Source organism: Pteropus vampyrus, unplaced genomic scaffold (assembly GCF_000151845.1).
Source record: "Pteropus vampyrus isolate Shadow unplaced genomic scaffold, Pvam_2.0 Scaffold180, whole genome shotgun sequence".
Classification (NCBI taxonomy): Eukaryota; Metazoa; Chordata; class Mammalia; order Chiroptera; family Pteropodidae; genus Pteropus; species Pteropus vampyrus.
In genome coordinates this window covers 1,039,106-1,052,568 of record NW_011888961.1, presented here as the reverse complement: position 1 = coordinate 1,052,568, position 13,463 = coordinate 1,039,106, and the positions used below count along the sequence as shown (strand labels likewise).

At 34.9% G+C, this 13,463-nt stretch overlaps 1 protein-coding gene across 1 annotated transcript in view; it reads left to right on the top strand.

Moving 5' to 3' along the window:
• The window catches only part of GPR158 (G protein-coupled receptor 158), a 341,897-nt gene that overhangs the window by 288,716 nt on the left and 39,718 nt on the right, over positions 1-13,463 (top strand). The window contains exon 6 of the mRNA XM_011371016.1: positions 9,289-9,398. Within this exon, the coding sequence (XP_011369318.1) occupies positions 9,289-9,398 (110 nt within the window). The remainder of the gene's footprint in view (positions 1-9,288; positions 9,399-13,463) is intronic.

Sequence of the window (13,463 nt, the reverse complement as noted above, 5' to 3'; positions counted from 1 at the left end):
TGTTAATAATAAAATGAATTTCTCTATCTATGGTTTATTAAATGCTTTCATAAATACTATAAGATTGTGCATTACCTTCATTAAACTGTTGAGGAAACTGAGGTCCACAGAACTTAAGGAATTTGTCCGAAGTAACATGTCTAATTAGTGGTAGAGCCCAGACTGGCCTTTAGGGCAGCTAACTCTAAATCCCTTGTTTTACCCATCGCACTAGGCTGCAGGGCCCCTCTGTCTGACTGGTAGAGAACTCATATATTTGCACTATTTTACAAATGAAACTTTTACATTTCTTTTTAATTTTTTTGTCTTATTAAATCTCTTCTCCTGTCATATATATTTTTTCTAAAGCTAATGATTTCATTTCATGTGTGTGATTATGTGCATGTTTGTGTGTTTATTTAGCTCTAAACCAGGTATTTCATTCTGCTGGCAATCACAGCAAATATTTCTGAGATACATGTTACAAATGTTTTGTATTTTGAATTAAGTCTCTCAGTTTCTGATGGTCTTTTATTCTACTCTGTTTGCCACCTCTTGTACTATTTTTGTCTATTATCTTTTAAAAAAACTGAATCAGATCATATTCAGAGCTCACTTGTTTCTGAACCTGTCCATTTCTCAAAAGATATACTTTTTACCTATCTGACAATTTATTAGAACATAGATAAACTACAACTTTCTTATAGTCACATTTTAGGAGAGGACTCAGAAGGTTAGCGTTATGCTCCCATTATCTGCATGGATTATACTGAGACAGCCCCTACTGTTTTACCATTTATTGAGCTCCTGTGACAAATATTAGTTTCTTATTTAAATTAACCTTTTTCTAATTATAGAAAATAATACTAAAACCAGAGAATCACTGTCAACACTGTTTAGTTTTGTGATATATATATAAATATAGACATCTACACACATATATTTATATTTATTCAAAATCAACACTTGCTTAATACATAAGGTGCTTATTTTAGAAAGTATAAACTTTTTCATAACAATAAAACAAACCCCCCCCAAAATGTCAACATGAATCTTTTGGTCATAATCTCACCACTCTGCTCACTAGTGTGTGTTTTTCTATCAGAGAAAGATGCAGTTTGCTCACAAGAACATTGGGAGAGAAAATAGGAAGCAGAATCATAGTTTCAGATATTTTTATTCCTTTGTTTTTGTTTGCTTTTTTTGATAGTTATAGAAAACATCATTTTGGAGTGGACTTCTTAATAGGAATAAACAATGCAATACATTTTTCCCATTGGTTTTTATGCATAGCCCCTTCCTACCCTGTTTTCTGGAATAAGTTAAGGGTGTTAAATTAAAAGTAATAAGCAAGGAATAGGTATACTTTCATTTATGTGTGTGTACATATGCATATATATTCATATATACAAATATATTTTAAGCATAACCAATATCCCACTGTAAACAGTATATATATTTTATGTGCTGCTTGTTTTTTCACTTTAACATAAATCCTGAGAACTTTTCCATATTCATTAATACCTTCAAGCATGATTGTTAAGGATGGTATAATTTATCATAAGTCATGCACCATATTTATCCTTGACCAAAACATTATTTTTTTTGAACACGTAAACTGAGGCTGTAAAAATTTAAGACAAAAATAGTCATTTGTTTCTGTGGTTATTATGTGTTAGGATAGGTGTTTCCACAAGTGCCTTTTCTTGTGGAGAGATGAGGAAGCTGAGACTGGGGAGGCTCCCTACACTCCCGAGCATCATGCTCTCTCTCAGTGCTCTTCCCTGCACCTGGCTGTGCTCTTCCTTACGCAGCTGAGCATCATGACTCTGAGTGTGGCATCCTGGGAGGTCTAATCTGCGAGTGGATGAGTGGATAGAGGAGAGAGGAGCTGGTGGGGGAAGGGGAGTAATGGATGAGAAGGCTCTGGGACTGGTTGATGAAGAAATAGAAGAAACAGGTCCTGCACAGTCAGGACACAGCCAAAGATTTTTTTTCTTTCCTTTTTTTTTTTTTTTTTTTTTTTTTTTTAGTCTTTGTTATTGTTGTTGTTGTTGTTATTGTTGTTTTTAATGGTGACTTACAAAAGATTTTTAAATTTGTTTAGTAAAAGCCTTTGGTCTCAGGGTTAGACCCTGACAAGGAGCATGAATGAAAATCTTTCCTTGTTGGCCTTTCAGGTCTTATTCTGGTTCAGAGGATGAGGTGTATGCTGTTGTATTTAAAAAGCTAGTTTGGTACCATCTACCAAGCAGTGAGTAGATCACCACTAAGACTTTGGGATCTTGTCATCTTTGCCTTTAGTTTTTAGAGCTGTAACCCTATTGATTTCTTTTTGTATTTTCTTTTTATATTTTATATGTGTGAGAATTTTAGAGGGGCTGTGTCAAGCATATCTCATCTGCTGTCACAGTAGCCCAAAAATGTTATTTTTATGTATGATAAATTTTTAAGTTATGTATACGTTTTATATTTTTAGTCTATTAATTTATTCCTTTTTTGTTTCTTAGGAGTAATAGAAGCCAAGTGCAAAGTAGTAAGTTCTAGACCATGATCGTATAAAGATGTAATCTCAATCATTGCCCCTTTCATGTGTGGTCATTGCATAAATGTAAAGTTACATTAAGTATTTTTTATTTTTCTGTAGTTTGAATTCAACTTTAGATCATTAGTTAAATATTTATAGAACATGCATTTTCATCCTAAATATTTCCTGTGTATGAAATCATATATCTCGTCAAATATAGAAATAATAATTTTAGATCATACCCAAAGACTTTGAATCTACTTATCTTTCAAGCAAATCCTGTATAAAAGTGCTTTAATATACATAGTTCTGCCCAAATGATTCACTTCCAGCCTCGTACTTCAAAAGATAGCAAACCTAGGTAAGTTAAGTACTAGGTTTTAATATGAGAAACTTCCAGATGTTGCCTTTGTGGACCATCCTTCCTTGAGATAAAATGTCAGCTGCATTCTTTACTTGCTCAGTCAGGAGCACAGTAAGCTTGAGAAGGGCAAGCAGCCCTGGGAAATATTCGCCTCGTGAGACTCTTCCTTGTACGAAGCAGAAGGGTATCATAGATGTGGCAGAGAGGGCCCTTAAAGCCCCAGAAGTCCTTCAAATCCTTATGAAAGGACAACTTCAGTGACAAAAGTCTTGTCACTGACATCTGTGTTCCCATCACCCAGTAATCTTTTTCTATAAATAAAACTGTTCACACACCTACTAGCAGAAACCCCAAAGCATGTAGCACCTCATTCGCCTATAAAAGTGCTTTATTCATTTCACAGCCATTTTTACTGAACTGCAGCAAATAACACTTGGCGAGTCAATTAAGAAAGCAGAACTGCTGCTTCCAACACTGGTAGAAAATTGTTATGCACATCCTCGAAATACCAGGCCTGAAACAAGAGCCTCACACCGTTTATTGTCAGAGTGTTGGGAACAGCACTGGGTTGTGCCGGCTTCTGATTGTTTTACCTCCTAAGCGATCCTCTTCTGAAATCACTGGGCTTGTACTGCAAGTAGATGTAGTAGAGGTCAATTTTCTATCTCTGGTGTTGAGTCTGTATTTACAAATGAAAGTTATTCTATTTAAAAATGTTCTTCTATTTTGTGCATATTTGAAAAGCCCGGTATTCTTTACTCTTATGGTCCTGTTTTCTTCCCCATTAGCTGTGTTCAGTATCCAAAGAGTCCAAGCAATCAAGATGACTTCGAAATTAGCTAAAAAATTTACATTTGGTGAAATAGATGGATAATCTGTGCATATTTGTTTGCAATGAAGGGAAGGCTTAGAAAACTATTTCCAAAACAGCAATGTTCTTTAACAACACAATGCCTAGAGTATTCCACCACAGAGATCAGCTGACTGAATATTGTAAGCATCTGAAAAAACTTCCAGGATTGAAGAACCAAGTCTTTAAAGCATACATAGGGTTACACCTACCCTAGACCTTCTGGCTGGAGCCTTACTCTCAGTGAGAAAGAGGAAGCAAACCTTTAGGCAAATTACAGTGATGTCCCAAAAGGAATGTTAAAGATAAAAGAAAATTGGTGGTTTTGATATGACACACTTTCTCTTGCTGACTCTCAATGAGTCTCTTTCTCTCTCACTCTGCCCTCCTAGATCTATCTACAACTTATATCCTGTGCTCATTCATCCAGCAGTTACGCATGCTCTTTAGTCTATAGGTTACTTAACGACAGAAGTGGTACACTGGCATCCTGCTTCTCACGTGTTAAATAAAATACCTTTATATCTAGCATTAGCCTTTAGTATCGGAAAGAAAATGGAGAAACTCTTCTCTTGAAATATATACTTTGAAAATGTACCATAGGCAGTTCTTCCAGTAAAGGAATGTTTTATGGGTTCTGGTTTACAAACTTACTATTTTGATAACCATGGGCAAATTACTTAACCCCATTAAAGTTCAGTCCTTTACATTTAAAATAGGGATAATAAGTATATCTTGGGCCCTAAATATAAGTAACATATCTAGCATAGTTATCAGATGCTTATAAAAGTCAGCTGATCTTAGTGGTGGAATATTCTAGGTGTTGTGTTTTTTAAAAAGCCTTGCTGTTTGGAAATGGTCTTTCAAGCCTTCCTGTCATTGCAACCAAACCTTCACAGATTATCCACCCATTTCATCACAAAAAATTTTTTAGCTAATGATAGCATGGGTAGCTTCTATTGGTACATAAAAATGAGAACTATTAGTATTAATATCATCATTAATAAATTCTTCAGCTCAGCGGCTTAGTTTTTCTCTACTTCTTCTCTTACCAATGTCTATTATAAAATGTGTTATTAACTTAGGACTTGGGAAGGGGTGTTTATTTTACAACAGTTTGTTAAACTTACATTTATGTAAATTATATTTAATTAAAAAATTAAGTATTGGGATTTGGAAGATGTTGACACTTCCTACTCCTATTTTTTCTCATTACAGAGTGTATTAACTACTACAAAGCTAGATCTGGATTGGATGTCATATAGACAACTTGTACTCGCAACCACAGATGAACTTACTGTCTCCTATCCTTCCTCACTTCCTCTTTTCTTCCCACCCTCCCTGCCTTTTTTTCTCATTCCTTTCACATGCTTTTATTGGTTACCTACTGTTTCCAGGTACAGTACTAGGGAATAGGCATACAGTTGTAAATAAGATAGTCAAAATCTTTGTCCTCATGCAGTTTACAAACCAGCTTGTAAAACACATTCAACCATTGAATTACAGAAATAATTGTACCAAAATAGAGTTGATGAGTGTGATGAAGGAAAGCTCAGAATTTAATACAAGTAAATAACATGCAAGTCGTGGATGTGAACCCTGAGCCTAGTGAAACATCAAAGATGAGGAGATGGGGAGTCGCTAAGCAGAGATAACATAATTTTCCCCGGACTTATGCATCTTCTTCTTTTATTTGTTTCTTTTGAAACACAATCATCCTCCCAGTTTCCCAGGCTTAAAACCTTCACATTATCTTTGACATTTTATTTATTCTCTTTTGCCTCAACAAATAATCATTTGCCCAATTTTCTTGATTCAACATCTTCTTTCCTCTCTTGCCATGAATGACTGGATTACCATTTTCACTACATTAGTTACATCCTTCTTTAACTTTTTCCTGCAGCTTTATTTCAGGGTCCCCTCCCTTGAACTTATCGCACCATCAGTATCTTCCCCTCCATAGCCAACCAACCCTCTTGCATGACACTGCCAGATTAATAACCCCTGAAACACAGTTCTGATCTCGACTCAAAGAACTTTAAAGGCATGTCTGCTCATGGAATATGACCTGAATTCCTCATCCTGTTGTTCAAAGCTTACAATGATCTGACCCCACCTCTATTTTAAAGCTTGATTTTTAGTACTCCCCTTTATGTCCTCCCAGATATAACCATACACTTCACACTCCAAAGCTTTCCCAAGCTGTGCCTTTGTCTGAGGCTCCCTCCCCTTCCCCCTTTCTTACATACTTAAACCTGCTCCTCCTCCATAGCCTAGCCCAGATATCCACCTTCTCAGGATAACTTCCCTTGTTTCCACTGAGAGTAAGTTTCCTTTTCTCTCTCAATTTGTTGAGAATCACAGTGTGATAGCATTTGCCACCTCTCCTACATAACAGAACTATTTAGAGAGGAAAGAAAATGTAACCCTTATGAGCATGGACTCTGGAACCAAACTGCCTAGATTCAAACCCTCGCTCTAACACTGCCCAGCTGTGTGACCCTGAACATATCACTTAAATATTCTGTGCCTCATTCCTCTTCTTTAAAATAAAAGTCCCTACTTCATAAGATATTGTGAGGATTAGATGAATAAATAGTGCAAAAACATTTAATTTAGTGTCTAGCAATAGTGCTATGTAAATATCTGGTATGATCATATTATTTGTATTGTAAATAATATCATAAATATTTATATTCACTTTTCTAAATTATAACTTGAAGACAAAATTTATATCTGATTTATTTTTATGGCTTCTAAATCCCTTACTACCTCATCCAGATAAAACAAATAGTGACTGTGTGAATTAAAATCACAATATTAGTGAACACTAATTGGACTTTTCAAATAGTTTATTTTGAAGGTAACATTTTCTTTATTAAACTAGCTAAAATAGATTATTGAGCAAATATTTAATATATAAATTTTCTGTGTGTAAAGCACACAGAATATACGCAGAAGCATGCCTTCTCTGATTGTGATTCAGGGAGATACTCATATAGATAACTATAATATATAAGATAGAAAAAGTATACAGTCAAAAAGTGAGTATGAAAACTCAAAAGGAGTGCTGGAATAATCAGAATTTATTGCAATGATGACATGTAATTACACTGCAATGAGAATGGTAACTTAGAATAAAGCATACATAAATCAGCTTTTCTAATAATATTAGCCAATACTTATTGAATACTCATTGTACCAGGCACTGTGTTGATTGCATTTAAATTTCAAAACAGTCCCATCTGGAAGTATTATTGTTGTGTTCATTTTACAAATAGGAAAACTGAGGCATAGCTAGGTGATATTAAGTAATTTGGCAAAGTCACACAACTAATAAAGTATAGAGCCAGGACTGGAATCCAGGGAGACTGGATTCAGAACCTGAGTTCACCACCACACTGCAAAATTAGGAGTTTTACTTTACTATTTACTGAACTGTTTATAATAATAATAATATATTTTATTAAGTTCACTGGAATTTTTTATTAATTTTTAAACTTACACCTTGTCCCTGTGTGCTGAAAAATAATGACTATTATTCATTCATTTCTGACTTACTCAATCTTTTATTCACAGTAACAAGTCCTCAAATTCCTCCTCTGTAAAATAAAAGTTTGAAGCTATATCAGTAGTTTCTAAACAGTTCAAGAGCAGTTCTTTCTTCAAAATAAAAACAAGTATGCTGACTTCTGTGTTACAGTTGTTCACCGTCCCCACTTGGTGTGCAATAGGAAACTCTGCAATAAGTCACAGAATTTTGCAGCCCCAAGGCATCTACTGTGCTAGAATAATCTCTAATGTCATTTCCAGTTCTAGACTTTAGGTCTCTTTCTAGTTTCTAATCTGTCATTTTGCTTTCTGCCATGAGAAAAAACACATATGCTCCCCTAATCCCATAATCTTCAAGTTTCCTCCATTTGTTTTTTTCCCCTAAGTTTTCCTGTCTTCCTTCAGCTCAGATACCTTAGTAAACTACACAGTTCACTTTGCAGAACTCATAATTACTATTGGAGTCTTGCACAAAGAACTGCATCCAAAATATATTAATACATATTAGAATACAAATTTATAGAATTTCAACTTGTTTTGTGAAAATAGTCAATAAAAGAAAGTTTTTTGATATCAATTTTGGGATGAATCCAAACAATTTTCTGGTACATTAAGTTCTAAAATCGAATCTTAATCTATATCTTCAGCATAGACCTAATGAATTAGAAAATTAAAGACATACTATATATACACAAAATAAGATTATTTCCTGTCCACTCCTATTTTTACCTTCTTTTCATTTCTCCTTGAGACTTTGTCCAGTCTTTTTCTCTACTCTTTGAGAATTTGATCCTAATGATATTGTCAATACCTAGTTTCATATCTTTATATTGTAGAAATATTTGAGAGATGCCAGCATAGAGTTTTAGGTAATGTCATTCTTGATACTGCTGGAGAATGGGGCTCCATTTGTAAAACATCAGCAAGGAATTATCAGCCCTGATGTCCCCCTACTGTGCTTCATTTTTCCCCAGACTCACATTTTGGGGATGAAATGCCAAAATAACACTACAATGCTTTATGTTTCCCAATACTCACATCTTTGGGATGAAAAGCCAAAATAACACTCTGAATTTTAGGAGTAGGTGTATTTTTCTGTTATGATGACCTTGCTTTCAGCAGAATCACTTCAGGCCAGCTACTCCAAGCAGAAGAGTATAGGTCTGCATTTTTAACAGCATTAATCCTGTGGCACTGTATCAGACTCCTCACCCAGGGCCAAACCAACTCCTGTTGCATGAGGGCTTTCTCCACACCACACAATATCATTTGAAAGGTAGTACGTACAGAGCCTCGCACATACCTTTTGACCATTCCTCCGGAATTGACCACATGTTCCTTTGTGTTCCACTGAACCTGCACAAATGTTTATCACAGCCTCTATGCTTCTTTAATGCAGTTTCTTGTTTACATGTCTCTCATCCCTTTCTTACAAAGGTATCCACAGCATCTAGTATAGTGCCAGGCTCATGGTAAATGCTTAATTACCGTTTGTGGAATGAAAACTCTGGAGTGAGAAACAAGGAGTTAGTGAAGTAAATGAGCCAAGTACTAAGTGAAGTAATAAATGTGGAGTGGTAGATTGACTTGGGGGTTTGTACAGTACCAGATAGTCCTCTCAGGGCTATTTTAGACAAGGAGTAGATGTTGCTAGAAGTGTAGAGGCAGGAATATGGAAAGGTTCCAGATGAAAGGCAATGGAAGCTAGCCTGGCTGGCCCATCTTGGGGAGTAAAGACAGTGAAGTTTATATATACCAAAGACTTAGAGATAATTGATAGAAATTCCTGAAAGTTAGAATTAAAGAATTCAGATTTGATTTGAAAGCAATAGGGACTCTATAGTTCTCTGATTTGGATAATGAGTGATCAAAATAATATTTAAAAATTTTAATCAAATGGATGTGTGCTTATGTCAAATTTAGGTATATTAAACATCAGATTATGAACTATTGATTTTAGTCTGTGGGTCATCAGTTGATCCTGAAGGTCTCTTTCTTTGTCTTCTCATCCCACAGGTTGTTATTTTGTACTTTGAGCCAAGCACATTTCGCTGTATTCTTCTAAGATGGGTCCGTCTTCTCGGTTTTGCTACTGTGTATGGAACTGTCACTCTCAAGCTTCACAGGTATATTATATTTTATTAGTTTTCATTCTCATAAGAGGATCAAAGCGTTTGGCTTAGCATGTAATTGCAAGCTGGGTCAGCCACTTAAATGGTTTAATTTCAAGAATTTAGATAGCAAGATGATATACATTTTTCATTTTCAATGTAATATCTTTAGGATTCTTTAGGAAAATCTTTAAAACAACTGAATTTGAACAACATACTTTAATAAAGTGTGCCATTGGTTATGGAAAGGTTGATTCTGGATAAAAAATAAGTTTAGAATGAATGTAAAACAATATTTACTAGATAAGAACAGGAATAAATACAGAGACAATAAAGCTAAAATAATGGTCCAGATCCAGAGCTACCGAAGAATCTTATGTAGTAGAATTTTATAACGTACACATGTGACCAAAACTACTGTCCTCCATTCCCAAGCCCCATGCCCAGGGTAATCCTACTGATAGTCTATGGGTGAAATTTTTTAAAATAGTGTTTTTGGCTTTTCTCAACTTCACCAGTGTGCTCCAATGATTATCAACCTTGCAAATTGGAGAATACTGTAAATTCCTTTATACTTAGTTTCAAAACCACCTAGTTTTTAAAATGTATATGTCCCGTATCAAGAAGAAAGAGGCAATAAACTAAGTTACTTCTTCACAGAGGCCAGGAATGACTAGAAATCATTCCAGGTCTTTCCCTTGCCTCTTGTTTCAAAGTTTTCTCAATGTAGTGATACCAAAGAACTTAGAGAAAGTATAAGTTTTTTTTCTGCAGGATAAAACTATAGCTCTATAAAGGAAACTCTACGCTGATCAGCTTTAAAGCTGTTTTGATAACCATAGTAAACTATTCATATTTTTATGCTAATCTTACAATAAGTGTTTCTCGATAAACGTATTTTAATAGGGCTTATCTAATAGTTTAACTTAGTTGCCATAATATGCATTATATTTGTCTTCAAAGGTCTCATCTTTCAGCCTTTCTTAAAATGTGATAATCATGCTTTCTATTTTATAAGAATCTCCATTTAACTTACTTTGGGAGGGGGGTACTTATTTACTGAAAATGCTCCATATTATCTTTTGGGAACAAATGTAACTATGCTTAACTCTCAAAATTTGTTTTTTTTTTTTTTTATGTCATACAGTACAAAGAATATTGGACTGGATTTCTAGAGATCCAGTTTAAATCTCAGTTTAGCCACTAATTCTAAGGAATTGACCTCTTTTTCCTAGAAAAGGAAGGGATTAGACCAATCTCTCATGTTCTTTCTGATGCTCGCTTTATTCTTTCCATATCACAGCACACTTTGCTTTTCTCTTTTATTCAAGTCCCTTCCAGTTTCCCTTCCTTATGTGATAGCTATTTTTCAACTGGTGCTCACCAAAGAAAATGAGAAATTACTGACAGCTCATAATGGACAATAATAAGCCTTCTAGAAATCTTGAAAGATTGGGTGGCCTCTTAAGATTTGAAAATGACCTCTCTCCCTGTGAGTCTAGCACTTAGCATTTATTGGGTTTGTGTATTTTAATTATCTTCATTTTTACCTCATTTACCATCTCCTTGAAGTGAGGGTCTTGCCATTGGATCCCCAGCTCTTAGCACAATGACTGACACATAGAAGGTATTTAATACATGTTAGTTGATGGGTGAATGAATAAAAATGCCAGATATAGACTTAGAAGCTGATTTCATCTATTCTCTCCATTCATAATACATTCATTTTCTCCTGACTCACTGTGGAACACACAACACTATGGTTTGCAAGAGGTAGTTTGGTGGGACACGAACACAATATTAAATAGCACTGAATCATGTAATGAGAAAACTACTTCCATTCAGGCTCTCTTTCCATCCTTCTGATTATTTCCAGGAGAAAAATTAGTGTGGAACTCATGGGTCTTTAACACCTGCTGAACAGTTGCTAATCTTCCTTTGCAGCCAGGAGCAGATCTAGCTTCAGGCTCAGAGCTTCACTGCAGTGGTATCTAGATAAAATTTGTTAACTTTTTTCGCTGTATTTATTTCATAGTTAATTTCTATTTATGTTATCAGTTTTTCATTAAAAGTAGAAATGTAAAGCTTTCTTTAAAATATTTTAAAGTAATAAATAAAAATTGATTTAAAGAATATACTAGCTGATATGCAGATACAGGCAGAAATCTTAAGGGTGGTATGCCAAGGATTGGAATTTGGGAAATTAGATTACTTCATCATTCTTTTTTTTAAAGACTGGAATTAAAACTATTCTCTCTCTATGTATCTCTAGAAGTCATTTCCCTGAAGAAATACTCCCACTGAAGGCTTAAATTGAGTCAAAACTTTCTAATTTAATGAGCTGAATTATTCTTATCCTGTGTTTACCATCTGGCTTTATATTATATATAATTATATATGACAGTTATATATAGTATATTTAATTTTTCCATATTCCTTAAATTTAACTGATTCCAATACTATTTAAGTCTATAACTGAACAATCAGCATTTCAGAGGAATGTGAGCAACCCAGTGGAAGTGACTGGCTAAACCAGCTTTGTGTTCCATTCTTAGTGCCACACCTTGCCCATATTATACACGGTTGACCCTTAAACAATGTGGGGGTTGGCATGCTGACCTCTCTGCCCAGTCAAAGATCTGTGTTTAACTTTCGACTCCCCAAAATCTTAACTACTAATAGCCTACTGCAGACCAGAAGCCTTACCAAAAACATAAATAGTTGATTAACATGTATTTTGTATGTTATATATATTTTATACTGTATTCTTACAATAAAAGTAAGCCGGAAAAAAGGAAATGTCATTAAGAAAATCAAAAAGAAAATACATTTACAGTATTTATTGAAAAAAATCCCAGCATAAACCCGTGTTGTCCAAGAGTAAACTGGATTCAGATACTCGTTAAGTAAATGAGTGGGAGGATGGTTATAGCGAATGGAACTGCAAGGAGTCTCTGGTTAGTATCTCTTAGAGTCAGAGAACATGTGGCCCTGGAGAAGAAACTTCTAAGCTTTTATAGTAACATGATAGAAATGTATAACTTCTAACAAATCCAAATTTGTATTTCAGTTTTGCCATTAACTATTTATACAACCAAGAAGAAGTTACTTTAATATCTGAGAATCAGCTTTTCACCTCACCAGTAAAGTTGTTCTAAAGATTCAACGCAACTGTAATATATGTACATATATCAAGTAGGGGGTTTGGTAACAAACCACACGTACTAACTATGGATAAATTAAGTAAAAAGAAAATTCACTGAAAGGGCATGGAGAAAGTCGCCAATTCAAAGGGAAAGCTAAAGAATCAGGTTTTAGAGGACATGACCCGGGTAGACTGTGGGATCAAAGTTTCTGGGCTAAACGACGATATCCCTTGAATGCCATAGGCTCATTTTCATAGGAACTTCATTTTTTTATTTTAAGATTAAAATTAAAAGTAAATCCTACCTCTCTAGGCAGAATATTTATTCTAAGGAAATTATCAGTACTGATATATAAAATGACTATTATGGTTCCTTGAGAAGATAGGCAAGGACGACTTGAGTTTCTGTTTTATTTCAGCCATATCCCTCAAGCCTTCGTGAAATTATTGAACATTTCTTTCTTCATCTCCTGGATTCTCACCAATTAATTGTAGTGTTTACAGAATTCCAGTAGCTCTGAAAACTAGAAGCAAATGTGAAAAATGAGCAAAACCTCACTCCGTCACAGAAATAATACTATTAGCCTGGGATGGGAACTTGAAGGTCTTATTCACTTTTACCAAATCTCCCACGTTTTCCTTTAGTCGGCTCTCGCCACATTTGAGTCATACAGCTAAAAACTACCACACCAATCCAAAGAAAATTAAAGAAGAGTCCTTTGTTTATTAGCAGTGGGATACAGGTGTGTAATGGGTTGGAGGAAGGGATGGGAGTGGTCCTTCCCTTCAGGGAGGAACATTTTAGCACTGACATTTACAGTCACCATCACATGCTGGTGATAAAAGACCAGCTTTTAATTGTCTTTGTTTTTACCTTAAATTCTTTACAGACCAATGGGCCCCTTTGGTAGCGTTACCTAGAGTAGACCAGTCCC